Source organism: Vespa velutina, chromosome 14, assembly GCF_912470025.1.
Source record: "Vespa velutina chromosome 14, iVesVel2.1, whole genome shotgun sequence".
In the NCBI taxonomy this organism is placed as follows: domain Eukaryota; kingdom Metazoa; phylum Arthropoda; class Insecta; order Hymenoptera; family Vespidae; genus Vespa; species Vespa velutina.
The window spans coordinates 2,669,838-2,697,307 of NC_062201.1; the positions used below are offsets into that span (position 1 = coordinate 2,669,838).

General features: G+C 26.3%; 3 protein-coding genes and 1 long non-coding RNA gene across 20 annotated transcripts in view; 2 read left to right on the forward strand and 2 right to left on the reverse strand.

Annotated features, from left to right (window-relative positions):
- The window catches only part of LOC124954141 (collagen alpha-1(III) chain-like), an 11,174-nt gene extending 8,272 nt beyond the window's left edge, over nt 1-2,902 (reverse strand). For 4 of the 11 annotated variants that reach the window (XR_007102460.1, XR_007102459.1, XM_047506604.1 and 1 more), the window contains exons 1-8: nt 2,749-2,901; nt 2,436-2,550; nt 2,158-2,298; nt 1,831-2,043; nt 1,568-1,753; nt 1,309-1,483; nt 1,094-1,208; nt 623-763 (exon numbers count right to left, since the gene is read on the reverse strand). Coding sequence is in view for 7 of the 11 variants with exons in the window: in XM_047506604.1 (XP_047362560.1) it covers nt 623-763; nt 1,094-1,208; nt 1,309-1,483; nt 1,568-1,753; nt 1,831-2,043; nt 2,158-2,298; nt 2,436-2,530 (1,066 nt within the window). In the remaining 4 variants the exon portion in view is untranslated. Of the gene's footprint in view, nt 1-622; nt 764-1,093; nt 1,209-1,308; nt 1,484-1,567; nt 1,754-1,830; nt 2,044-2,157; nt 2,299-2,435; nt 2,567-2,748 lie in introns of all 11 variants that reach the window. The other 7 variants (XR_007102462.1, XM_047506607.1, XM_047506606.1 and 4 more) reach the window with 4 other exon arrangements.
- A 627-nt stretch (nt 2,903-3,529) lies between these two features.
- On the forward strand, nt 3,530-7,223 carry LOC124954086 (serine/threonine-protein kinase polo). 4 transcript variants are annotated; one of them, XM_047506437.1, is made up of 8 exons: nt 3,530-3,771; nt 4,409-4,633; nt 4,706-4,923; nt 5,013-5,308; nt 5,391-5,684; nt 5,773-5,811; nt 6,173-6,573; nt 6,780-7,223. In XM_047506437.1, the coding sequence occupies exons 1-8, from the start codon at nt 3,718-3,720 to the stop codon at nt 6,975-6,977; spliced, it is 1,725 nt and encodes a 574-aa protein (XP_047362393.1). In that variant the 5' UTR covers nt 3,530-3,717; the 3' UTR covers nt 6,978-7,223. The 4 variants fall into 4 exon arrangements, with proteins under 4 accessions (XP_047362393.1, XP_047362391.1, XP_047362392.1 ...); XM_047506435.1 differs by having other exon boundaries at nt 3,530-3,776; nt 6,780-7,221; XM_047506438.1 differs by lacking the exon at nt 3,530-3,771 and adding an exon at nt 4,062-4,146 and having other exon boundaries at nt 6,780-7,218.
- On the reverse strand, nt 4,014-6,659 carry LOC124954088. Its single transcript, XR_007102443.1, has 3 exons — nt 6,065-6,659; nt 5,741-5,930; nt 4,014-5,558 (listed from the first exon to the last, which is right to left on the reverse strand). It is a non-coding gene; the product is annotated as an uncharacterized LOC124954088 (long non-coding RNA).
- Nucleotides 7,224-8,833: 1,610 nt separating the features above from the next.
- On the forward strand, nt 8,834-26,329 carry LOC124953999 (ATP-binding cassette sub-family C member 4-like). Of its 4 annotated transcripts, none has more exons than XM_047506164.1 (17): nt 8,834-9,254; nt 14,504-14,589; nt 16,684-17,290; nt 18,198-18,308; nt 18,432-18,566; nt 18,687-18,891; nt 19,089-19,311; nt 20,066-20,722; nt 20,926-21,428; nt 22,335-22,616; nt 22,709-22,938; nt 23,032-23,516; nt 23,663-23,893; nt 24,192-24,532; nt 24,646-24,891; nt 25,045-25,347; nt 25,552-26,329. In XM_047506164.1, exons 3-17 carry the CDS (start codon nt 17,217-17,219, stop codon nt 25,696-25,698), a joined length of 4,173 nt encoding a protein of 1,390 aa, XP_047362120.1. In that variant the 5' UTR covers nt 8,834-9,254; nt 14,504-14,589; nt 16,684-17,216; the 3' UTR covers nt 25,699-26,329. The 4 variants fall into 4 exon arrangements, with proteins under 4 accessions (XP_047362120.1, XP_047362122.1, XP_047362121.1 ...); XM_047506166.1 differs by having other exon boundaries at nt 14,507-14,589; XM_047506165.1 differs by lacking the exon at nt 14,504-14,589 and adding an exon at nt 16,492-16,593.
- Nucleotides 26,330-27,470: the final 1,141 nt, after the last annotated feature.

Sequence of the window (27,470 nt, forward strand, 5' to 3'; positions counted from 1 at the left end):
TTATAGAATATAATTTCAGTTTGACTCAGACGAGAAAAAGTCTGTAATTGAATGCGAATGTAACAAATCAAATATATATTATACATTTATGTTCTCTTTAATTAATCGTTGACGAAAAGATATTAAGATAAAGAGTAATAAGAGTTGCTGTGAAGAATGGCAGGAGGCAGTGCTGCAGTGTTGGTATCCAAATGAATATAATTTTATTCACGCTTTATATATATATATAGATATATATATATATATATATATATATATATATAAAATGTACACACATACACATATATGTATGTATGTATGTATATATAAAAAATATATTCATAGATTCATATATTTTAATTAATTTAAAATAGTAATAATAATAAAACGCAATAATTTATATATCCCACTGGCTTAACTTAAAGTTAAAAAAAATAGTAATTATATATTCATAGTAATTATAATCATATTTTACATTGATAATGATTATTATTATTAACAATGTTTCTCGTCTGAATCGATTCACGTTAAATATTTTTTATGTGGAAACCCAAAACATACAAATGATATATAATGAATAAGTTTTTATCAAACCGAGGAAAACAAAAAAAAAATAGTATTATGATCGAACGAAAGAACTAACCATAAGGTTGCGTAGAGTAACCACCCCTGTTGATCATGGTGGTAGCATTAGAAGATCGGTCGTCATACGGGTTAGCAGGAGCATAACCCGGACCCCCACCCCCTGCAACTGCAGCTGCTACTGCCTCCTGCTGGTAACTAGCTGTACATGTATTATGTAATATTAATCTACAATTAAAAGCAGCTATATCTTCATCAGCATACAAAGATAAGATATATATATATATAGGATCACATTTTTAGAATTTATAAATCAAATCAAAATCATTCATAATAAATGTGATTCATAAGTGGTATAGAAATTTATGTACCAAATACAGAAATGTACATGTGAGTACATAGAAGCATGCGTGCATAACTAATTTAAAAATGCAGCAAAGTTCATTAATAAAAATGAAGCATCACTAAAACGAAAACACTCGTGCATGGCTGAAGTAAAGAAAAATTTAATACAAAGTATATTTATATTAACCTGAAGGTGGTGCCTTTCCATAACTATAAGGATCACCAGTATTAAATGCTCCAGTTGCTGGCACAGCAGGAGCTCCTCCATACCTATTATCAGGTGGCGCCGATGGTGGATACCCCTATATAATAAATATTATGTTTAAGTTTTATTAATACAGATATATAAATTTTCATTATTGTAAATGTATAATCATATTATAAATGAAAGAATTCTTTTACCGCAGCTTGTGCATAATCAGGTGGCTGTTGATAACTTTCATAGCCTTGATATGATGACTGTGCATAACCTTGTTGTGATCCATAACCTCCACCGTATCCTACTGGTTGCTGCTGTGGTGGCTGTTGTTGACCTCCACCATACGCATTTCCTGCACCTCCTCCATATCCACCTTGACTATATCACAAATTATAAAATAATATTATTTGTTAATTATATTTCATCAACATTTAATATTTATTATAAATCATAAATCCTTACTTTGGAGGTTGTGTTGCATAACCATTAGAAGGTTGTGAAGATGGTTGATCAAATCTTGGTCTTTTTGAAGGACCACTTGTTCCTGGTGGACCACCTGTTCTTTTCGTCGGTGCACCTCTGCCACCTCTATTAGCACGATCTCCAAAACCTCCTCTTCCACCTGGACCACCTCTGCTCGAGCCACCTCTATTATAAATTATGTCAATATTAATAATAAGAATTATATAATATATTATGATAAAAAAAAAATCATAATATTTTACCTCGAACTACCACGACTTCCTCTGTCCATACCACCACGTCCACGGAAATTATTATTTGGAGTACGACTATCTCCTCTACCAAAATCTCCTCTCCCTCTACCACGAAAACCACTGCTTCCACCTCCTCTACTTCCTCCTCTTGGTGGACCACCTAATCCTGGGGGTGGAGGGCCACCACCAGGACCACCAGCCATTCCAGGTTCTGGAGGACCTCTAAAAACAATATCCTCGTATAAATTATCTTAATTTTACATAATATCTAATATCTTCAACATTGAATATTATACATTTATATTATTTTTATATAGAAATTTATTATGACATTACCCTGGTGGAAAATGGCCGCGTCCACCTCTTCCTGGAGGACCACCTCTACCTCTAATACCTGGTGGACCACCTCTCATTCCACCTCCAGGTCCACTACCGCGACCACCTCGCATCATACTACCTCCTCTAGGTGGACCACCCCTAATACAAAAATATAAACATTACTTTGATCATATTCACAAAATGTTTCATGTTAAAGCGAAGCAATTCTACAAGCATATTCGTTATTACGAGGATAATATAGTTAAATAAAATATATAATTAAATTTAAATTGTACCTTCCTCTATCTCCAAAGCCACCGCGTCCTCTCATCGGTCCACCAGGTCCACCGCGACCTCTAAAACCGCCTCTGCCACTTGGCGCACCTTCCATTTTTTCCTTCGGTATTTAAACTTTCAAATAAAATTTCTTAAAAAGTTAAAACATAAAAATGATACGAAAACAAAATAATTACAACATAGACGCCATACAGAAAACACGAAACCAATAAAACATTATCAATGGATTTACATTCGTTTTACGAATATGAATAAGATTAATAGAAGTTATTAATGAAACATTTTTATATATTTTATCATTGAAATACTTACTTCTTGTATAACAAATAAATATCGAAGCTATTTTATAAACAAGAAACGCGCCAACTAAAGACAAACCAAGAAGGAAAATGGACGCCGGCTCCCGGAAAAAGATTCATCGACCATACATACCAGTCAAATTGGCGTTCCAATTTGCCGGATATACAAGATACATGCAGCGTTTTCATTAACGTTCAACTAAATAATATAATTTACATTATGTCTTGTATTATTAATTCATGAATGAATATATATACATATTAAAGAAAGAAAAAAAATTTACTATTATATTATACTTTTTATTATATAATTATAAATATAGACATAGTACTATAATTATACTAAACTCAGCTTATCAATATATAGGGATTTGTCCATTCTTTGAACGATGGAACTAACCAATAATTTGAAATTCATGAAAAGTCATCTTAATACTTATAAATTATTGCACTCTAAAAACGAATAATAATTACAGTATAAACATAAATACCATTGTAATTAATTTGCATATATTTAACATCAAATATATATATATATATATATACATATAGATAGATATATATATATATATATATATACGTATATAAATATAGATATAAAGTAGAATCAAACAAGTTAGTATATCCTGTTGGATGTTAGATGGCACCACTAATAATCTTGGAAAAAATACGTCATATATACACTTAACTCAATTCTATTTGGTTTCTGTTATAGTCACATGACAACGAAGCCTCAGGCGATTGGATATATTTCTTTAATTTAAACATCAGAGTCCGTTGCTTGCCTTCCGGAATACGAAAACAGCGGTTTGAATTTTCTAGGAAGATATATTGTGCCAGGAAGTGTTGCCTGTTCTGTAGACTGTATCAATAATAGCGTCTTTAACTTAAGACATAAATTTTCATTATATATTGATATCGACATAAAATATCTAAAAAATCATAAAAATGTCAAAAGACGAAAAAGAGTGCGTTATTCCCGATGTTATATACGATTCTAATACCGGTAAAAGTTATCTCAAAGGTCGTTTCTTTGGTAAGGTGAGTAAAATTTTTTTTGTCACCATAAGAATCCCATGTACTACGTTAAAAATATGGAAATATTTTTATAATTTTTTAATATGTTAATTTCACACATTTTATTATTATGTTCTTTAAACTTTAAACATTGTTTTCATAACAACCTTTTTTTTTTTTTTTTTTTTTTTTTTTTTTTTTTTTATTTGTTTAACTTGCATACAATCATTAAATAAGATTCATCTTGATCTTTATGCGCATATCATATTTCAATAATGTTCTAATTATTTCAATCTGATAATTCTACATTTATGCACTTTATCAATAATTAAAATTTGATCTGTATCATATTGTGAATGAAGTGTAATGTCTGAATAACAACCTGTTGCTATACGTATGTTTGTATGAAATTGTATGAAAGTTGTATGTTCTTTTATGAATTCAAATTTTTATTTCATTGGCTTGAATTCATACTTTAATATTCCTATTATTTAAGTAGAATTTTTGTAAAATTTTAAAAATATGTTCATAAAATATAATAACCAAAAATGTATTTTGATCTCATTTATTGGACATTTAATTTATTATTGAAAATTAAAACATATGAAATATATTTATAATATTATAATAGAGTATTTTGTTTTTATCGTTTAAAGGGTGGATTTGCTAGATGTTATGAAATCAGAGAATCAAAATCTCATCATGTTTTTGCGGGAAAAATTGTATCCAAATCGATAATGACAAAAAGTAATCAAAGGGAAAAAATGACGCAAGAAATTGCAATACATCAGAGTTTAAATCACAGAAACATTGTTGGATTTTATGGCTTTTTTGATGATGCACAAAATATTTATATTATTCTTGAACTTTGCCGTAAAAGAGTAAGTTAATTGGTATACCTTTGTAATGATATTATTTAGACAAATTTTTATATCTTTAGAATTATTTTTTAGTCAATGATGGAGCTACATAAACGTAGAAAAGCACTTTCAGAATGTGAGACTAGGTATTATATGAAACAAATTTTAGAAGGTGTACATTATTTACATCAAAATAGAATTATACATAGAGATCTAAAATTAGGTAATTTATTCTTAAATGATGATCTACAAGTTAAAATTGGTGACTTTGGACTGGCGACAAGATTGGAGCATGATGGAGAAAGAAAAAAGTAATTGCTGAAGATTATGTGATATAAAGCAAAAAAAAAAAAAAATATTGTTTGATAATAAATGAGAATAACGTATCAACTTTTTATAGAACATTATGTGGAACGCCAAATTATATTGCTCCAGAAATTTTAACTAAAGCAGGACATTCTTATGAAGTTGACGTGTGGAGCATAGGTTGTATAATGTATACTTTACTTGTCGGTAAACCTCCATTTGAAACATCAACTTTAAAAGAAACATATAATAGAATTAAACAAGTTCAATATAAAACACCTTCACATCTAAGTAAACCTGCCATGACAATGATTACAAGTATGCTACAAGGGACACCCTCAAAACGTCCTCCTGTATCTAAATTAATAAAAGATATCTTTTTTACGTCTGGTAATAAAATCATTGGATTATATCATATATACAATGAATGGTACAATATGTAAGTGCAATTATTTATCAATATTATTTTTAGGCCATTTGCCAACAAGTTTGCCACTTTCGTGTTTAACAATGCCACCACGTTTGGATATGTTAGAGATGCATAATCAACGTAAACCTTTATCCGAAATGAATCTTAATGCCGGTGGAGATGGAGAAGATAATACGTTCCGTGTGCCAAGTAGTCCAGCACGTAAAAAACCTACGGAAGATGTTAATGGTGTGCAAAAAGTAAATCTAGATATAAAGAAAATGTTACAGACATTAAAAGAACAATTGACTGCTGTATTAGTGGCTAGACCATCAAGCGAAACAGCATCTTCTGGAGGTATGTTAAAGATTATTTTAAATATTACCATTTTCTTATAATAGAATTTTATTTACATGTTATAAAAGAAATAATTTCTTTTCTACAGAATATCCAAAACCATTCCAGATCCTTATGGAACCCTCAGGCATGCATATTCTTTCCTTTTTACGTTATATGACTAATCACCTTCATTTGTTGAGATTTATATTAATCGAATCATTCCTTCAATTCCTCCAGGATTTATAAAGATGGAAGAAATTTCATCTATAATTAAAAATTTGTCATTTGTAATTAAAAGTAACAGTATTTTATTTGCAAATATTTTAGATTAATAACTGCAATAATATCAAATGATTATTAATCTATAATGAACAATTTTTCCAAATTCTAATACTTACAATACTTGAATTAATTTATAGAATAGTTCTTCAGTTAGAACACTTTATTATATATTATTATAATATTACATTTCAAATATAATATTATCTTCTTTTAAACCATTATAGATGAAATGACTGATCCAGCTGCACAGCCTTTAATTTGGATAAGTAAATGGGTTGATTATTCTGATAAATATGGATTTGGATATCAATTGTCTGATGATGGAGTAGGTGTTATGTTTAACGATGGTACAAGACTGATAATGCTGGCCAATGGTTTCAATATCCATTATATAAATCGCGATGGAAATGAATTATATTATACCGTTCAAGAATATCCAACTATTTTAGACAAGAAAATGAAGTTAATGAATTTTTTCCTCAAATACATGAACGAGCATTTAATGAAAGCCGGTGGATCGATCGCTTTAAAACAAGGCGATTCCTTATCAAGAATACCTTATATGCATCAATGGTTTAGGACACAGACTGCTGTAGTTATGCAACTAACAAATGGAACGATACAGGTAATCTAATCGGTTTATCTATCGATTTTATTTAATCAATATTATTGCTTGAAGCAAATTTTAATTTGAAATTTTTCTTTTATCTTTCGATTGTTCATATATTATATTAATAAATTTTATTATTATTAATTTTTTACTTATTATATTAATCATTTTATTTGTTTTATTTATTTCATGTCATTTATTTCGTTGAATATTATTTTTAGATAAATTTCTTGGATCACACAAAAATTATTATGTGCCCGCTAATGGCTGCTGTTACTTATATAGATCAAGATAAAAATTTTAAAACTTACAGATTCCAAACCATCCAAGAAAATGGTTGTTCCAAAGGTCTTTATAAAAATTTAACATATGCATATGAAAAGCTTGGATTAATGTTATTAAATTCTCAATCACGATAACATAATACATTAGAATAAAATTATATAAGAATATAGAAAGGATAAATATGTTAATTCCAGCCTAAAAAAAAAAAAAAACAAAAAGGTGTTATATCTGTACCTAGGTTTAAAAGCAGTAGACTACGAATTTATATTATATCGTCTTTCTTTCTCTCTTTTTCTTTCATATATTTTTTTTTTTTTTTTTTTTTTTTTTTTTTTTTTTTTTTTTTTTTTTTTTTTTTGTATAGGTATATAAAAACAATTTAGAAGGGGTTTTTTTTTTTTTCTTTTTTTTTTTCTTTTTTCTTTTTAATTTTATACTTACAACAATTAAGACAGAAGCAAGTGGCTTATAGTTATGAATAATATTTATTAGATTTGTAATGACTTAACAAAATTTAATTATACATTTTAATTTTTAAGATATGCCATTGGCCAAGCAGCTGTTAATAGCTGTATTTTATTACGTAATTTTTTCTTTTTTTTTTTCTTTTCTTTTCTTTTTTTTTTTTTTTTTTTTTTTTTTTTTTTTTTTTTTTTTATATATTATTAATAATTTTCTATTAATTCATATATCTCGAATTTTAATTATTATACACGTCAAGCTGCTCTGATTTTATAAGCGAATCATATTAAATTTAATGTTCACTCTTTCTCTTTCTCTCTCTCTCTCTCTCTATATATATATATCTTTCTCTCTCTTTCTCTCTATCTCTTTCTCTCTCTCTCTCTCTCTCTCTCTCTCTCTCTCTCTCTCTCTCTCTCTCTCTCTCTTTTTTATGTATTTCATGTTACACATATTGTAATGCAGATAGAAAAATTCTCATAGCTCAATGGAGTAGTGCAATGTAATATCCGATTGATTATAATAGTTTAAAAAAATAGAAAACAAGAGAAACAATGAGAAAAAATATCTAGTATAACTGCATGTAGAATTAAAAACATTTCTCTCTCTCTCTCTCTCTCTCTCTCTCTCTCTCTCTCTCTCTCTCTCTCTCTCTCTCTCTCTCTTTCTATATATATATATATATATATATATATATATATATATATATATATATATTATATATATATATACATATATATATGATATATTTCTATATATATATATATATATATATATATATATATATATATATATATATATATATATGAATTTTTATTTAGAAAACAATATTTATTTCAAACTCAGAAAATATATGCTACTTTTTTATTGTTGTTAAATAAAATCAAGTAATAATGAGAGAACATGTAAAACGATCATAATTAAAACAAATGTTTTAACACTATCAAAAATCTCATTTATAATATTAATAACATTTCGATTATATATATATATAAAAAAGTAAAACGTTAAAAGTGGAGGAATTGGATAAATAAAATCTCTGATACATATAATCATTTAAAATATAAATACATAGATTAATGGAAATAATTTTCAATTATCATAGGCAGGTCTATGCTATAACTAAATTGACACGAAAATGTATATAAATGTTTTTCTTTTTTTTTTTTTTTTTTTTTTTTTTTTTTTCCCTAAGGAAATAGACAATAAGATTATAAATATTATGTTGTAAGAAATCATTTAGAACATCAATAATACTGTTAACATTATTTTTTATGAATTAATTGTATATCACTTTTGCATTACATAAGGAAATAAATTGTTTTTTTATATGCATGTATGTGTATGTGTATGTGTATGTGTGTGTGTGTGTGTGTGTGTATATGCACGCATATCAAAGAAATCAATGTGAAACTATCGTTATCGTTCATGTGACTTATGTAAGTTCAAATTTTCGCTCTTTAAGTTTTAATTCCAACGTTCTATCATTAGATGGCGCTGATGCTTGAATACAATCCTTCGCACAGATGAATATAAAATAACAGTCTTCTTTAGGAGCATGGATTGAATACATATACGCGAATACATTTGTATGACATATAATATATAACATAATTTATGGAGTTAGATGTAATAAAGATTAGGTTAGTCTAGTGAACGTGTTCTACGGTGCTAGTCGTACAATGTTACTCGTTAGAGGCGGCAAAGTCGAGCTATTTTCATAGTAATGCGAAATATTACATATAGGAAAAAGTGTCGTTTATTTGAAACAAAAGAATGACGATAGTATTATTTTATGGGTGACTGTCATTTATCCATTTTGAAAAGCGCCACATTATTTAAGACAAAGAAACCCGCGAAATCTCAATGTGAATGTGTTTATGAGAATAGCCAACGAATATCATCGAAATTTAGTAATATCAAATACGACGTTTTTATCCTTCGTTTGCGTAAGTATAATTTACTATGTTTCAAATTATATCTTTCTCTCTCTCCCTCTCCCTCTCTCTCTACACACACACATATATATATATATATAATTATATAATATACATATATATGCGTGCGTGCGTGCGCTGTGTGTGTGTGTGTATGTGTGTATATATACAGAGAATATAATTTCTTTAAATCATATAATTTAAAGGACAATTTAAATCTAACAATATTTGTAGTAAGTTATTTATTATGATAATAATGTTAGTATAAACACGGAGATAGAAAGAGAGAGAGAGAGAAAGAGACAGATGGAAAAAAAGAGAAAGGATAGAGAGAGAGAGAGAGAGAGAGAAAGAGAAACAACCATGCGTTATTCCGGTGATTCTGAAAATATCTATTATGAGATCGTCGAAGAAATACGATTAGTATGAATGCAAATGTTTAGAGAGGAACAAAGGCGTTATCTGACATTGATCGTTGGAATAGAATTCGTTCTGATATTTTATTTGAGCCTTTGTTATTTTTCCTTCTTATTTTTCAATTTATTTTTTATTTCATAATCTTTCTTCAATACTCGTAAAGTTCTTTGTTTATAATTAATAAATATCTTTTCACAATTATATTCACGATGCTTCGATTAGAAATTATTAAATACGTTAGAATTATGAATTTTATTGATGCAAATGAATAAGTGACACACGTCAAGTGTTTGACCTTCATACGATGATATTTAAGCGGAAAAGCCTTGAATTTGTTTTTACAAAAGTACTTTACATTTCGTACGATTAAATATTCGATTTGTATGCACGTATATGTGATTCATGTATACGTGTATTTTATATGTTGATGTAAATTAAAGGTTATCTTATATCTAATTATTTTCTAACGACATGAAAACATTAACGATCGATGATCATATCAAAGATCACTTTCACGTGTCTATTTTTCTACGAATTTTATTCATTCGTTTATTCATTTATTCGTTTATTATTATTATTATTATTATTATTATTTTTTTTTTTTTATTCATTATATATGTATATATTTATTTATTTATTAACATATAGATAAAGAATCAGAAGTATGAATCGTCGTTAGTCAATATATTATCATTAATTATAATTCGACGATCAAATGATCATTATTAATCGTGATCGAGAATTATTTATTTATTTATTTATTTTTTTTCTTTTCGAATTTTTTTTATTTATTTCTTACTTGATAAAATGTGTCAACAATTTTGAGAAAATGTTTAATCGTATGATTTCATCGTAAAACATTTTCTATGATTGAGAAAGAAAAATACCATAAATCTAATCGCTATTGTTATACTTCGATGATCAATAATTTTGATAAAAATTACAAAAGAAAATTATTTTCCGATGACGTTGATTATATTATTTCGTTGTAATATATTTTCTATGATCGAGTATTGAAACAATGATCGAGTATTTTCTTCCATTGTTACATTTATGATAATTTACGATATTGTGATCTTAATAGATCACAATAAAGAATTGCCTTATCAATTAATTATATATATATTTTTTGAATAGAATGTATCGATAATATTATTAATAATAATTAATTGCGTGAACATTATTATAAAATATTTTCTTTTATGATCGAGATTATCGTTATAATATTTTATTCTTAAGATCGATGATCGAGCATATCCATCTAAGAGGTATATTAATATTAAATCGTGGTCTTGTTGGGTCGAGTCATCTATTTATTGTCATTAACGAGCCATCGAATCAACGAAGTAGACGCATGAGAGCGCAATTGCTTATCTCAGTATCGATTATTAATAGCAAATCAACGAAGTATATACTAAACGATAGTTCTCTTCTTCTTCTCTTTTTTATTATTATATCTTTTTTTATCATATTCTTTTTTCTATTCTTTTTTTTTTTTTTTTTTTTTTTTATTCGCAGATAGTCGCAAAGATTTGAATGAGAGAAAAAATATTTTACGATATTCGTTGAATTTGTTTAAAAATAAAAAAGAAAAAAAAAAAGAAAAGAAAAGAAAAACGAAACAAAAAATAAAATAATTTTTAACAAACAAAATTTTTTTTATTAATTTTAAAAGAAATTAATTTTAATTAAAATAATTTTAATGAATCTGATCCGAATGTAAGTTCATTGATCAAAATTAACAATATGATTTTAAAGGTTATATATTAAATTTACAAAAAACAAAAATGAAAAAAAAAAAGGAAAGAAATAGAGAAAAAGAGAAGAGACAAAAACAAAAAAGAAAAAAGAAAAAAGAAACACGAGAAGAAAGAAAAAGACAAAAGAAAACGATGATTCTCGTTGAAATAATAATAATCGTCAGGAAGAAAAATGAAAAAAAAAAAACAAAAAAAACCCTCAAAAGAAACAAAATAACAATCGTTAGATGAAATAAAATTATTCATTTAATTTTGTTTTCTTTTCCTTTTTTTTTTTTTCTTTTTTTTTTTTTTTCATTTTTTCCATTCAATCACTCATTCGACATTTCTATAGAAAAGAATTCCGTCCATTACGTTTCGTTGGTTGAATTAAACTGTATAATGTTAAGCAATTGTCGTACCAAATTGAATGTAGACGCGTCACGTGCTATCAACAATTGACCCGACTATCAAAGTAAAGAGATGGGAATTCTCCATGTCACTCGCACGTTATGCGTATAACGCCATTTAATTCTCTATCGTTAAGCTAACACATCTCTCTTTTCGTTGAATACTTACAAAGATAAACTATATTACAGTTATATATATACATATCTACATGCGTACATACATAAAATTTGCTACAAATATATATATATATATAGAAAGAAAGAAATATATATATATATATATACATATAGAAAGAGAACGAGATAGAGATAGCTGTTCAACCATTTTGCGAATCATTTCCTTTTAACTATTCTATATTTGTTTTACATTACGAAAAAATACGATAGGCGATGTTCTTTGGATCTTAAGGAAGTTTTAACTTTTGCTTTATGACGATATATATTTATAGATATGTTTTTCTTTTTTCTTTTCCTTTTTTTTTTTTTTTCGTATGTACAGGGCATAACAGATGTTTCCAGACGATTCTTATGACGAATTAATTACTTATTATTTTTCGCAAACTTTTTTCTATGATCTTTCTATTATTTCTCTTTCTTTACTTTTCTTTTTTTCTCTTCATATTAAAAAAAAAAAAAAAAAAAAAAAAAAAAAAAAAAAAAAAAAAAAGACTTTTAACAAATCTAAGAAATTTCTTTACGATCTGCGAAAAAGAAATAATGATAGAAATATATTGATTTGAAAAGTTTTGAAGGGTGAGATAAAGGGGAGAAAGAAAAGAGAGCAATAGAATTTTTCAAATCGTCTATGAATTTTTTTGTCCCACTCTATATAATTCTACAGGGTGTGACTCGTATAACGTATCGATTTCTAATTATTTTGCGAATTATGAACAATTTGCTTTTGGATTTAAAAAAGTAACGTATAATAAATTTCATTTCATTCAAATAAACTTTTTTAATCATAAAATTACGAATAATATATTTGATTGTACTATCTATCGTTAATACATTATTAATTGATTGTACATTACTTTATCTATATGGATATTTATTTAAAATATAGATATAATTATAAAAGTTTATTTATATAAACTTTATTAGAAGTATACATACGCGATAACTTTATAATAATTCAAAAAGTTAATTATATAAATATAAATTATATAAATATATAATTATATAAACTTTTACAATTATATTTATAAAGTATTATATTTATAATTATAGAGTTAAATTATGTAAATTAAAAGTTTCTATAAAAGTTTCTATAAAATTAAATCCTTCATTTTTGATCATGATAACATTGAAAACATATATAGACGTTTATAATTTTATCATTTTATTTGATATATTATATTGGATTTTTCCAAAGCTTTTTTATTTATTATATGAGTATTGAAAAGAAACGATCAGTATTCTTATATTTATTTTACAAGATACTTTTTATTGTGTAATAAAAAAAAATATCTATTAAATAAATAGAAGTATTATTTCAAGCTTATACTAAGAGTCTTAATTGGATGTTTAAGTTAAGCTCATTGGGTATTCTCCATTAGATCCCTTAACGTGTTTGAGTGAATGAAAAAAAAGCAGGGAGGGTTGATGTTGCTTTTAAAGGGACGGGTCGTTCTATATAAAAGAATTGATCCATTTAACTATCTTCTCTCTCTCTCTCTCTCTCTCTCTCTCTCTCTCTCTCTCTCTCTATCTATCTCTTTCTCTCTCTACAAGTTAAAATTATATCTCAGATTTTTGCTTTGTCGTTCAATTTTCTGTTTATATTCGAATTCATTGAACTAACAAATTAATATCTCTTTATCGAAACAAATAAGAAATAAAATTAATACGAATTCATTAAAATATTCCATGATTACTTGCTTGGATTTAATTCTTTTTGAGAGAGAGAGAAAAAAAAGAAAAGAAAAGAAAAAAAAAAACATTAACATGACGAAAGTACATTCTGTACAAATCAATTATTTGAAGTATACGTTTTCGTTATAATCAATTATATGAATTTGAATGACGAAATTTGAATTTGAATGAACAATAGATAAGATTGATATGTTTGATACTATTAGATATGAGATATTCTTCTTTTAAATATACCGAATTATATTAGATTACGTTAGAACGATAATTTGTATTTGTCTGGCAAAAAAAAGGAAAAAGAAAGGAGAAAAGAGAAGAAGAGAACAAAAAAAAAAAAGGTAGAAGAAGAAGAAGAAGAAGGAAATAATAATGATCATAATCGATCAATAAAAGAAAAGCTTATAATTATAAAAGAAATAAGAAGATAATAAATCAGATTATATGACGATACTCAAAATTTATGAGATATACTAGAGATAGATTAACTGTGTAATACAGCTAATATCTTTGATAATCTTATCAAGATAAGTGTAATATTTTAATATGTCATAACAATTAACATTTCAATCATTTCATTTCAATCGACTATTTATGTATTTAATGGATGTATTACGAAAAAATTGATAGATCATTGAATAAAAGCAGAAAATAGACAAACAGACAGAGACAGGGAGAGAGAGAGAGAGAGAGAGAGAGAGAGAGAGAGAGAGAGAGAGAGAGAGAGAGAGAGAGAGAGAGAGAGAGATAAATTTGTATTTTAATAGTGGATTTCGTTACGTAAAAATTACATAAATTTAATAGTGCTCTTTTTAAAAAAAATGTTAAGAAGTGGAGGTGTGTAGGAGAGCGAGGGGAGGGGAGAATGGAAAAGATCAAAATGCTGCTGACTAACGATGATATGCTTATTTCTATGTATGTATAGATATTCTTATATGAAACCAACTTCTTTTTACGGCATAAATACGTACAATGATAAATAATTATGACACATGCGCGCATGCACACACATAGACACACAAACACACATATATATACACACGCGCTCGCATTATATGCAGATATTTTTTCATTTCATCGTTGCATAATAGATATAACTAGTTTATATAGTTCTTCGTTGGTATGAATTTATTGGATGAAATTAAAATGAAACAACGATTTAAATGCAATGTTTCAAATTTATTTTATGATATTGATTTTATAATTGATTTATCCCCGTTACGAATGTTTAATTTATATTATATATATGGTGTATCCATGAATTAGACTAAAAATAAACATTAATAAAATTAATATATGTATTTGTACATGCGTATATATATATATATATATTTATTTATTTATTTAATATATTTTATATATATATATGTATTTTTTTTCTTCTTCTTTTTTTATTAATCGCCAATCTTGCGGAATTTATCAAAAATTTTCTATTAATATTTAATTGATCTTATCGTAAGTCAATTGAATTAATCATATAATATTTTATGATTAATATTATTTACAAATTTCTTTATCAGGCAAGATCGTATTTATATTTTTGGAAACACTAAACAAGGCAAAATATCATAATGAGATATAAAAAAATCGAGTTTATTTCAATTAATAATATTTATATGCATTCCTCTCTTTCTTTCCTTTTTTTCCTTTTTCTTATACGTAGCAAAATCGTTTCTCTTTTCTTTTTATTCATATTTCATAACTGACTTTTATAATGTAAATAATTTACACGTTGAAATATCTATCGATCATATGTACGTTAAGGAATTTCAAGTGTTACGTAGAAATCTCTCCCCCCCTCTCTCTCTCTCTCTCTCTCTCACTCTTTTTTTTACCTCTGTCTTTTCTTTTTTTCTTTTTAATTTTTTTTCCAACAGTAAAAACGAATTTTTTTTTCGTATTTTTATATATATATATATATTTCCTTTCTCTCGTTATTTCATCAAAGTTCATTTGACTTTTACGATCATTCATTCACAGCCATCTGTTCGAACTATCGTGTAAAGAAAATAAAAATCTAATAACAATTACACAACTTTCTCGTACTTATATATATATATATATATATATATATATATATATATATATGTATGCATGTATATGTAGATATATAATTATCTTAATAATTTTGAGAAATTGAAGTTTAATCATACGTATACAAGTTTCATATTTTATACATATGTATGTATGTATGTATGTATGTATGTATCTATGGATGTATGTATGTATGTATATATGTATGTATGTATGTATGTGTGTATGTATGTATGTATGTATGTATATTCAACATAAATTATTTCTAACTCATTGTATATAATAATTCAACGTTATAGTGATATTTTATTGCAAAAGTAAATATAACATAAATATCGTATGTATATATTCACAATGAAATATATACATGCATATAGTTATATTCATGATGAAGAATTTTTATGTATGTACATATATAAAACAGATACATTTTGTTGTATCAATTTAACGTCTAAGTGCAATTTATTCCATGCGATTTGTTTGTTATTAATTAAATGACAAATATACGTAACGTTTAAATATCTCTTGAGTTCGCGTAAATGAAAGAAGATAAGAAAGTAAATTGGAAAATTTAATTGCGTTTTCTCTCTCTCTCTCTCTCTCTCTCTCTCTCTCTCTCTTTTATCTTCTTTTTTTTTTTTTTTTTTTTAATTTCTTTTTCAACAGTAAAAACAAATTTCTTTTGTCTTTTTTTTTTTTTGTATTTGACAACGATCCCGATAAAGTTTTTTATACTCTTTAGAATAAATCAAGTCTGTGTTCTTTTTTTTTTTTTCGTAACAGCAAAATACTCTCACAAACGAATGTCAGAATGATACTATTCGTTTTTGCAAATTAATTATTTGAAGAATGACGAAACTTGAGTTTTAATGAGCAATAGATAAGGTTGATATGGTTGATACTTTTAGATATGAAATATATACCGAATGTACCTTATAAATATACCGAATCACATTAGATTACGTATTATTTCAGATACATGTTCTGCGAGGAAGGATATTGAAGAATACGAATACAACGTTAGAAGAGAGAAAGGACATCGATATAAATCATTTGGATTATTAATTAAATCGTACGATCTTTTGTTTATTGATATCTCTTTACATTTACAAATGAGACAATTGATATTGAATAATCAATTAATATATTACAAAGGAATAACTTGTGTTTGTGATGTGTATCGATGAATTGTCCGATTCATACTAGTACAAAGTGATAATCTCAAGAGAATTAATCGGATCTAATCGATCGTCAAATACTCGATCGTTAAAAAAAAAAAAAAAAAAAAAAAGAAAAACATTTAAGTGTGGTCCTCAAGATAAGTGTCAATTGTAGTTTCAATAATCCGATAAAAGAGTATTTATCAGTGTATGTTGATCGATGAGTGATATATTTTCAGAGGATTTTTTTTTTTTCTTCCTTTTTAAGGATTACACGCAATTCAAATATAATATTTCATTGACAATAACGAAGAATTTTTTTATACCATATATCCGAGGTAAAGTACAATGGATTCGAGTAAAACAAAATCCAAGCCAAATCCAAGAGAAAAGGCAAATATTATTTCCGTGTTATTTTGGTGGTAAGTAATAATATTGTTAATATATATATTTTTTCGATTAAAAATATATTTTTCATTGCCTCTTCTTTGTTTCCTTGTTTGTCCTTATTTACTTATTACATCGAAATATTAAAAAAAACAAAATAAGAAAATAATTTCATCATTTATAATTTATTTAATTTGAAATATATCAATGAAGGACGTTTATACAGATCGCAAAAATTATTGTGATAATAATGACGATGAAACGACGATTTTTTTTTTTTTTTTTTTTCAACACTTTAATTCTTTCGACAAATATTATATTACGTGTGTTATTTCTCTCTTTTTCTTTCTCTCTCTCTCTACCTCTCTCTCTCTCTCTCTCTCTCTCTCTGTCTCAGCTATAACGTTTCATCTTAACTGAAATAAAAATGTTATTTTTATAAAACAGATTTGAAAGGAAGTTCTCTTGAATGTACAGATGCTTTTATTTCATTGAAATTTGAGTATAATATTTATTTGAAAAATAATATTTATATAATATTTATTTGAAAAATAATATTTATATAATAACAATTCAAACGTACACATATATATATATATATATATATATATATATATATAGATAAAAAATATCACAAACTATAATTTGCAATAATATTGTTTACTTATTCAATATTTAATTTCTAATATTAGTTTTCTTATAAGATATTTATCGTGAAATATAATTGATTGAAAAAATGCTGTAGTCTCAAGAGCTTCACATATGGTGTGTCTGTGTGTGCGTGTGTGTGTATATGTGTGTATATATTTATGTCAATATACGTACGTAAAAATGTATATATGTACGTTTTATCTTAACAAGTTAACTGTACTCCACGTTAAAGATAGTAAGATAATATACAAATGAAAACCAAATTATTTTAAAGAATATTTTATTGATTAGGTGGTCTTTGAGTTTATTTAAAACTGGTTACAAGAAAATATTAGAAACCGAAGATTTATACGATCCTTTAAAAGAAGATCGTTCTACCGTCCTTGGAAATAGATTAGAAAAGTTAGTATATTTATACGTTCGATTTTTATTTCTTTTTTTAACTTTCGATTTATTCGATTGGATGTAATTTTTTCTCTGTTTTTTTTTCTTTCTTTCTTTTTTTCTTTTTGCTTTTCATTTCAGACGATGGAACATCGAATTGGAAAATGCGAAGAAACAAAAACGCAGTCCGTTCTTTTTGAGAGCGATATTTCGTACTTTTTTAATGGAATACTTCCTTTTAGGATTATTGCAAATACTTAATGAATTTATAATAAGGTAATACGAGTAAGAACATAATGATCTCATGATAATGAGAATAGAAATGGGATACGAGAAATAAGAAACTTTGATGGTAATATGAGAATCTAAACATCGTGTATTTTTTTTTCATCATAGATTAGGAACACCATTGTTATTAGGTGGTCTTTTAAGATATTTCAAAAAGGGTAGCGAGGAAACATATGAGACCGCACTTTTATATGCCAGTGGTATTTGTATAGCAACGGCGATTAACGTAATTACGATTAATCAAACAATATTTGGTGCATTTCACATTGGTGCAAAAGTCAGAATTGCTGCTTGCTCTGTAGTCTACAGAAAAGTATGTAAATTATTATTATATATATATATATATATATATATATATATAATGAATATATAATATATTTATACAATACATAATAAATATATAATATTAAATATTCTAATACATACATATATATATATATATATATATATATATATATAATATTAATATTATTATTTTATTTGTCTTGTTTTAATTCTATACTTTAATAGGCATTACGACTTAGCCAAACGGCATTAGGAGATACTGCTCCAGGAAAAGTAGTCAATTTAGTGGCCAACGATGTTAATAGATTCGATCTTGTTTCCATCTTTATACATCACATGTGGTCAGCACCACTTACTGCTTTAATCATTGCCTATTTTCTTTATACCGAAGCTGGATATTCTGGTCTTTTTGGGATAGCAGCAGTTTTTGTGGTCGTACCAATTCAATGTAAGTTTATGTCGATCGATAAAACGATCGATATAACGTTTTAACTCTATTATATGCATTACTTTTATAGGAAATTGATATCGAGTTAGATAATTTCTTCTTTCTTTTTTCTTTTTTTCTTTTTTCCTTTTTTTCTACGTTACGAAGCAGGGACGTCAATAAATGATCTATGAAAATTTATAAGATAGTATTATTATTATTATTATTATTATTATTATTATTATTATTATTATTATTATTATTATTATTGCTATTGTTGTTGTTGTTGTTGTTATTGTTGTTACATTATAAGTAATTTTTCTTGATTTTATTTCAATAAAACAAACGTCTAATTATATTTTACTATCTAATCGATCTCATATAATTCATTTTGGAAACAAAACAAGAGAACGGATTTAATTGAAAAATTGTATAGATTTTGTAAATATATTATCTATTATCTATTTAGTTCATAAATATGTCTATCTCATTTAAATGAAATTAATTTTATTATTAACAATAGTTATATTCTTAGATGTAATTTTTAATATTATTCTTTAATGTCATTTATTTTTCAATTCATGTTATTTCTTTGTAATATACGATGCTTATACGATATTAAAACATTTAACAAAAGAAAAAAGATATAACGTAGTAATAAAATTATTCCTACATATATATATATATATATATATATATATATATATATATATATATATATGTATATATCAGGATAATCCTTTTAAGGATATTTTTGTTATACTTTTTGTTTTAGCTTATACCGGTAAACTTTCTTCAAAGTTTAGACTGCAGACGGCTATAAAGACGGATGAAAGGGTACGGCTGATGGATGAGATTATTTCTGGCGTGCAAGTAATAAAAATGTACGCCTGGGAGAAGCCCTTTTGCGCGTTAGTCGAATTGGCTAGAAAATTGGAGTTACGAGTAGTCAGTAAAAGTTCATCCATTCGTGGTATCTATATGACATTTAATTTATTTACAACGAGAATGGCACTTTATTGTACCCTAATCTCAATGATTATGCTTCGTAACGAATTAACCGCCGAAAAAGTGTTCGTTTTTTCTTCGTACTTCAATATACTTGCTCAAACAATGTCTGGAATGTTTGTGCGTGGTTTTGCTGAAATTGCGGAATGTCTTGTGGTAGTACGACGATTACAACATTTCTTGATGTACGACGAGTTTCGTAGTAATAATATTACAATAAGTAATAAATTATCGAGAAGTCCAAACGGTAGCATTACATCTATATCAAGACAAACGTCAATCAGAGCGTCAAGGCAAGATTTACCTTATATGGACGATGAAGTTCTTGATGAGAATTATTGTCAAGATAACGAGAAGAACATACAAAATGGATTGATAATAGTAGCTAACGATTTGTTGAAAAACACGGCTAGTTTAGTTAATGGTAAGTATTGTAAAAATGTATTGAAAATGTTCTCCATTGAAATTTATTTATTCATTTATTTTTTGTTTATCATTCTATTTTTATATTATGTTTCTATTATAACTCGTGAATTGTTTTGTTTTTTTTTTTTTTTTTTTTAATTAATTATTATACTTTTGTTAATTAACATTGTAGTACATTATACTTAATAAAATTTTTTTTAGATAGAAGTGATTCAACTTTATCCGAAGATTCGTATGCGATCAAGATGACAAACGTAATAGCAAATTGGGAAGGTGGTCAATCTGAAACAATATTAGAAGGTATAAATCTATTGTTAGAGAAAGGCAAATTATATGCAGTTATTGGAATGGTAGGAGCTGGTAAAAGTTCATTCCTTTCGGCGATACTCGGTGAGATGAATATCATAGATGGTTGTGTGAAATGTAACGGTAATGTGAGTTATGCTAGTCAAGAAGCATGGGTGTTTGGTGCTACCGTTAGACAAAATATTCTATTTGGGCAACCGTACGAACGTCAACGTTATCAGCGTATAGTCAAAGCTTGCGCTCTTCTTAGAGATTTCAAGCAATTCCCACAGGGCGATTTAACGATCGTTGGTGACAGAGGGAGTTCTTTATCTGGTGGTCAAAAAGCTAGAATCAACTTAGCAAGGGCATTATACAAACAAGCGGATATTTATCTTTTAGATGATCCTTTGAGCGCGGTAAATATGAATTATATATAATGCACGATGAGATTATAAAGTAACAATACTAAAAAAATATATATATATATATATATGTATATATGTATATATGTATATATGTATATTATAGATAATATAATATTTAAATGTGTTTTTATTATATGGTGAGTTGCGTGTGCGTTTAATTATGTATTATATAAAATGTTCCGATCGAACTTATATTGCTTATAATATGAGGTAATATTTATAACTATTATAATAATACGAATATTATATCGTATTATTATATCTAGAATTAACTTATTATAATATTATAATAGTTATAAATATTAATTATATATATAATTTATATTATAAGTAATATACTATATATATATATAATGCAACATATCTCTCTCTCTCTCTCTCTCTCTCTCTCTCTGTCTGTCTTTCTCTGTCTTTCTCTCTCTCTCTCTTTCTTATATTACAAATAATAAGTATAATATATATTTATATATTATATTATACAGGTTGATCAAAAGTTTCTAGTTAAGTCAAAAGTTCTTATTGTAGATAATTTTAAAAATCAATTACTTTTTTCTTTAAACTTTTTAAGCTAACATTTTCTTTTTTTTTTTTTTTTTCAAATTATAAAACTGCAAGATTAAAAAGTGTCAAAAAAAAGTAATTGATTTTTCAAATCAAATAACTTGAAATCTTTTATCTTTTATTATAAGTAAGACAATTAATATGGATATATTATGGATAATGTATATATTTCCTATTAGCTATAATATATCAATATCTATATTGCATTAAAATTTATGTTGTATAAAAATAATTGGTGGGACGGGGGGGAAAAAGAAAAGTAAAAAAAAAAAAAAAGAAAAGAAAAAAAGAAAAATAACAAACAATATTAAAATTTCAATTTAATCAAAATATTAGGTCGATGCGCACGTCAGTAAGCATCTTTTCGAGGAATGTATTCAACGATATTTGGCGCATAAGACACGAATCTTGGCAACGCATCAATTGCAATATATAAAAGAAGTCGACGCTATAATACTTTTGGAAAAGGGAAAATTTAAATTGTATCAAAATTATCAAGACCTTTTGATCGATTATCCAGAATATAGAAGTTTATTGGCAACAGACAACGATACGAGCGAGGATTCTTCTTTCGAAAGGAACTCAATACGAAGACAATTTTCTTCATTGAGTAACAGAGTAAGATTATCTCTCAACTATTTCGTATACGTATATATATGAATCGTTAAAATTATGTCATCATTAATTACATCTATTTCAATGTACAATAGAGTCGTACACCAGAAGCTAGTAGTGGTGGTACAGATGACGAAGAGGAAAACGAAGATGTTGAAAAATTTAATGACGGTTTAGAAGGAACATCACGTGGTGTAGTAAAAGGACCAATTTTTATTCGATATTTTCAAGTCGGAGCGAATCTTTGTCTTGCCTTATTAGTCCTCTTTTTAATAATTCTCACGCAATTCATTGCCAGTCTTAATGATTATTTTATTCCAATCTTGTAAGTATATGTTTCATTGTCTGTATGTGCGTGTGCTCACAATTTATTTATTGTTAATTAAAATAAATATTTACATTAAATATTTAACTTTAGAGTTAACGCCGAAGAGACATTACATTATCAGCAAACACAAGCGAATATTACTATGGAAGATGAAATACCAACGCATATAAGCAATACTTATGTATACATTTATACTGCAATCGTAATTGGAATATTCATCATTGGTATCACGAGATCATTAATTTTTTATAAAATGTGTATGCTATGCAGTCAACGTTTACACGACATGACTTTTAGCGCATTGATCAGAACTAATATGAGATTTTTTGATACCAATCCAAGTGGAAGAATTTTAAATAGATTTTCGAAAGATATTGGTGCAATCGATGAATTATTGCCTAAGGCATTATTAGATGCTGGCCAATTATGTATGCTGATGTTCGGATCATTGACCGTATCTTGTATAGTCAATCCAATGTTTTTAATTCCTGTAGTATTTTTGGGAACGACATTTTATTGGATTCGTAAAGTTTATTTAAAAACAAGTAAAAATATTAAACGTTTAGAAGGCATCAGTAAGTGATATTATATATTTATTTATTTGATAAAAAAAAAAAAAAATGCAATAATTTGTTATAATTGAAATATTTTCTTTTGTCTTTCTTCTTTCTCTTTTTTTTTTTGTTTTATTTTGTTTTTTGTTTTTTTTTTTTTATTACAGCACGATCACCAGTGTTTACCCATTTAAATGCTACGTTAAATGGTCTACCTACTATTAGAGCATATGGCGCTCAAGATATATTAAAAATGGAGTTCGATAGATTTCAAGATACGCATACGTCTACGGTGTACATGTATATTGTAACTAGTACAGCATTTGGATTTTCTTTGGATGTATTTTGTTTCATATTTACATCACTTGTAACCTTCAGCTTTCTTTTATTAAGTACAAGTACGAATTATTTTCTTTCTCTTTATACAATAATTCTTTTCTCTTTTATATATATGTTATATAAGAAAAAAAGAAAAAAAAAAAAAAAAAAAAGAAAAGATTTAACATTTTATATCGATATTTTCTTTTTTCTTTGTCTTGTTCTTTTCTTTTCTTTTTTTTTCTTTATCTTTTTTTAATCTTTTGGTTATATGCCAAAAACAAAGGAATAATGAAACATTCTTTCTCTGTTTCTCTCTCTCTCTCTCTCTCTCTCTCTCTCTCTCTCTCTCTTTCTCTCTCTCTCTGTCGCATTCAGCATTTTCTGGTGGTGAGGTTGGCTTGGCTATTACCCAAGTGATGGCCATGACTGGTATGATACAATGGGGAATGCGACAAAGTGCCGAGGTCGCCAATCAAATGATGTCAGTTGAACGTGTCCTTGAATATACGCAATTACCACCGGAAGATAATTTACGTAACAAAGGAAAATTTTTCAAAAAGTCGGATAAACAAAATTTAGAATCCTTACCACAAAATGCACCAAAGAATTGGCCTAGCGAGGGTTGTATTAGATTTAGGGATATATATATGAGATACACCGATGAGGATCCGCCGGTTTTGAAAAATTTAAATTTATTGATTTTACCACGTGAAAAGGTATAACAACGATATAATTATTAATTATTTCTATTTTTATATAAGATATTATAAATTAATTATTTACAATTCATTTATATTAATAATTTTATGATTGTTACGTATTTATATAGGTCGGTATTGTGGGAAGAACTGGGGCTGGAAAATCATCATTGATATCGGCATTATTCAGATTGGCAAAGATCGAAGGGATAATAGAAATTGATAATGTCGATACCGGATCAATTTGTTTGGAAGATTTGCGACGTAATATATCTATTATCCCTCAGGATCCAGTTTTATTCTCAGGAACATTAAGACGGAATCTTGATCCATTTAATGAGTACTCGGATCAAATAGTTTGGGAAGCATTGGAAGAAGTTAATATTTTTATCTTCTCTTTTTTTGTTTTTTTTTTTTTTTTTAAGAGATTTCTAACTTTTCCTCTCACTCTCTCTCTCTCTCTCTCTCTCTCTTTTTCTTTCTTATATATACATATATTATGAAATAAATATGAAAATAAATGTTTATAGGTCGAATTAAAAGATGCCGTTGCCACTGCTGGAAATGGTTTAGAATCTCGTGTACTTGATAGAGGTAGTAATTTCAGTGTTGGTCAAAGACAACTTATATGCTTGGCAAGAGCAATTTTACGAAACAATCGTATATTAATGCTCGATGAGGCAACGGCTAATGTAGATCCCCAAACAGATGCTTTGATACAGCGTACGATAAGAAAGAAATTTGCTTCTTGTACAGTATTGACGGTTGCTCATCGATTAAACACTATAATGGACAGTGATAAAGTATTGGTTATGGATAAGGGTAGAATGGCGGTAAGTATTATAATTAATTATATTTTTATTCGATATCACAAATTATTTACAATTTAAATTTATTTTATTTTTATTCTAATTTTATATTCTTATTAAAACATTTTTATTATTGTTTCTTTTTATTTTTATTTTTAATTGTTTATTTCTTTGTTTCTTCTTCTTTTTTTTTTCTTTTTTTTTTCTTTTTTTTTTTTTTTTCCATAGGAATACGATCATCCTCATATACTATTGCAGAATAATTATAGTCAATTTACTTCGTTGGTGAAAGAAACTGGTAGAGCTATGTCAGATCAGCTGATTAAAATGGCCAAACAATCGTATATAAACAAATATGGAGATCAAAAATCATGATATTTTTTCTATATATTTTTCTAACGTTACTAACTATCTATAATTTAGGTCGAATGATTAATATCAGACTTTTAAAGCCTGATTGTTCCTTAGCTCATAGAAATTCTATACCAAGAAACTATAGTTATATATAATGTGTACATATATATATATATATTATATACATATATATGTGCGTATATATGTATGTATTTTATATATATATATATATATATATATATATATATATATATAAAATAAGCATATACAGATATCTCTATCTTAATAAGTATTATGCCAAAAGATTTCTTTTATATCAAGAAATTATGTTTTATATTATATCCCTGAATAACTTTTTATTGCATATATGTATATACGTATATATGTATATAATATATACGTACATAAATAGTTCTTTTTTTTGTTTGTTTTCAAATCTAATAGATTTATCAAATTTAATACTTTAATCTCTGGATAAGTACAAATACTTGCATACAAAAAGTACTTATATTTTTCTACTTTACATTTTACCTGAATGTTATTTCCAAAGTCCATAGAACTAACTTCAAATGTGATAATTTAAGAAAATAGAGAGATCATAGATTATTCTCATATACAATTTAAGGTGCTATAAAGTATTCCTAATGAAAAATAACATATTAATCATATTTATAAGAAAAATTATCATCGGATAATTAATTCCAATTCATATTTACATTGTCTTGCATCAATTTTTTTAATTAACCCCTTTACTATAGTAATGTTAACTTAATCCATAGCAGAGACTATATATATATATATATAAATAAATAAATGATTTTATAATTATTAAGTATATATATGTATATATTATTATTATTATTATAATGCATAGATCTTCCAAAATATTAAATCTCATTTTAACATATTGTATTATTTTTTCAATGTTTTCAATGTTTTATGTTTTCAATGACATATTTGCCTTAATGAATATTCTTTATGTGGGCTTACCCGTCATATTTGAATTTATTTTCTTTATTTTATATTATTATTAGCCACGATTGCAAAGAGTTCATTGTGTTTTTAAAAATAATAACAAAGTGCAATATACGATTATTTTGGAAAGTCGTTGATATATTTTAAAATTCTTTGAGATCTTTACGTTTTATATTTATATGTGTGTACGTGTGTATGTGTATGTGTATATGTGTGTGTGTGTGTGTGTGTGTGTGTAACTCTGTGTCAACTTTTTAAATATGTCTGGATGGATTCATTAAAAAAAAAAATTTTATTTTAAATGTCATAGTACAGAGATCTATAAACAATTCCGGTTAATTTTAACTATCGCTATCAAAATAACAAATACTTGGAAAGAAATGATAAATACATTGGAAAATTGCATATGAAATGGTATTTGTTACGTAAAAATATTAAAAATAGTATTATTCATGAACGTAAATTATACGTCACTCGTGCCTATTTTGTATTCCATACAAAGATATTGGGTTTGTACTTATACAAAGACAATACAAACATGGTCAATTGATCTTGAACGGATCTCAAAGCATAATTACTAGTAGCATATATGTATATGATCTAACAGAAAAGAATTTACTGAATTTTCTCGAATACGTTTAATTTTGATGAATATAAAAATAAAAAGAGCTAGTAATTCTTAATATATATATATATATATGATAAATAATTATCATATATATATATATGATAAATAATTGTCTACACTTTTGTATTTTCAATTTGTAATACAAAAATTGGATATACATATATAGGTCTTAAAAATTTTATACTACTTT

Excerpts from the sequence above, each read along its gene's own strand:
- LOC124954086 (XM_047506435.1), top strand. The coding sequence starts at position 3,684 with ATGTCAAAAGACGAAAAAGAGTGCGTTATTCCCGATGTTATATACGAT. Across the intron at positions 3,777-4,408 it reads AAGGTCGTTTCTTTGGTAAG|GGTGGATTTGCTAGATGTTA; the intron begins GTGAGTAAAATT and ends TATCGTTTAAAG. Across the intron at positions 5,309-5,390 it reads AGATATCTTTTTTACGTCTG|GCCATTTGCCAACAAGTTTG; the intron begins GTAATAAAATCA and ends TATTATTTTTAG.
- LOC124953999 (XM_047506164.1), top strand. The coding sequence starts at position 17,217 with ATGGATTCGAGTAAAACAAAATCCAAGCCAAATCCAAGAGAAAAGGCA. Across the intron at positions 19,312-20,065 it reads TGTGGTCGTACCAATTCAAT|CTTATACCGGTAAACTTTCT; the intron begins GTAAGTTTATGT and ends TTTTTGTTTTAG. Across the intron at positions 22,617-22,708 it reads TTTCTTCATTGAGTAACAGA|AGTCGTACACCAGAAGCTAG; the intron begins GTAAGATTATCT and ends AATGTACAATAG.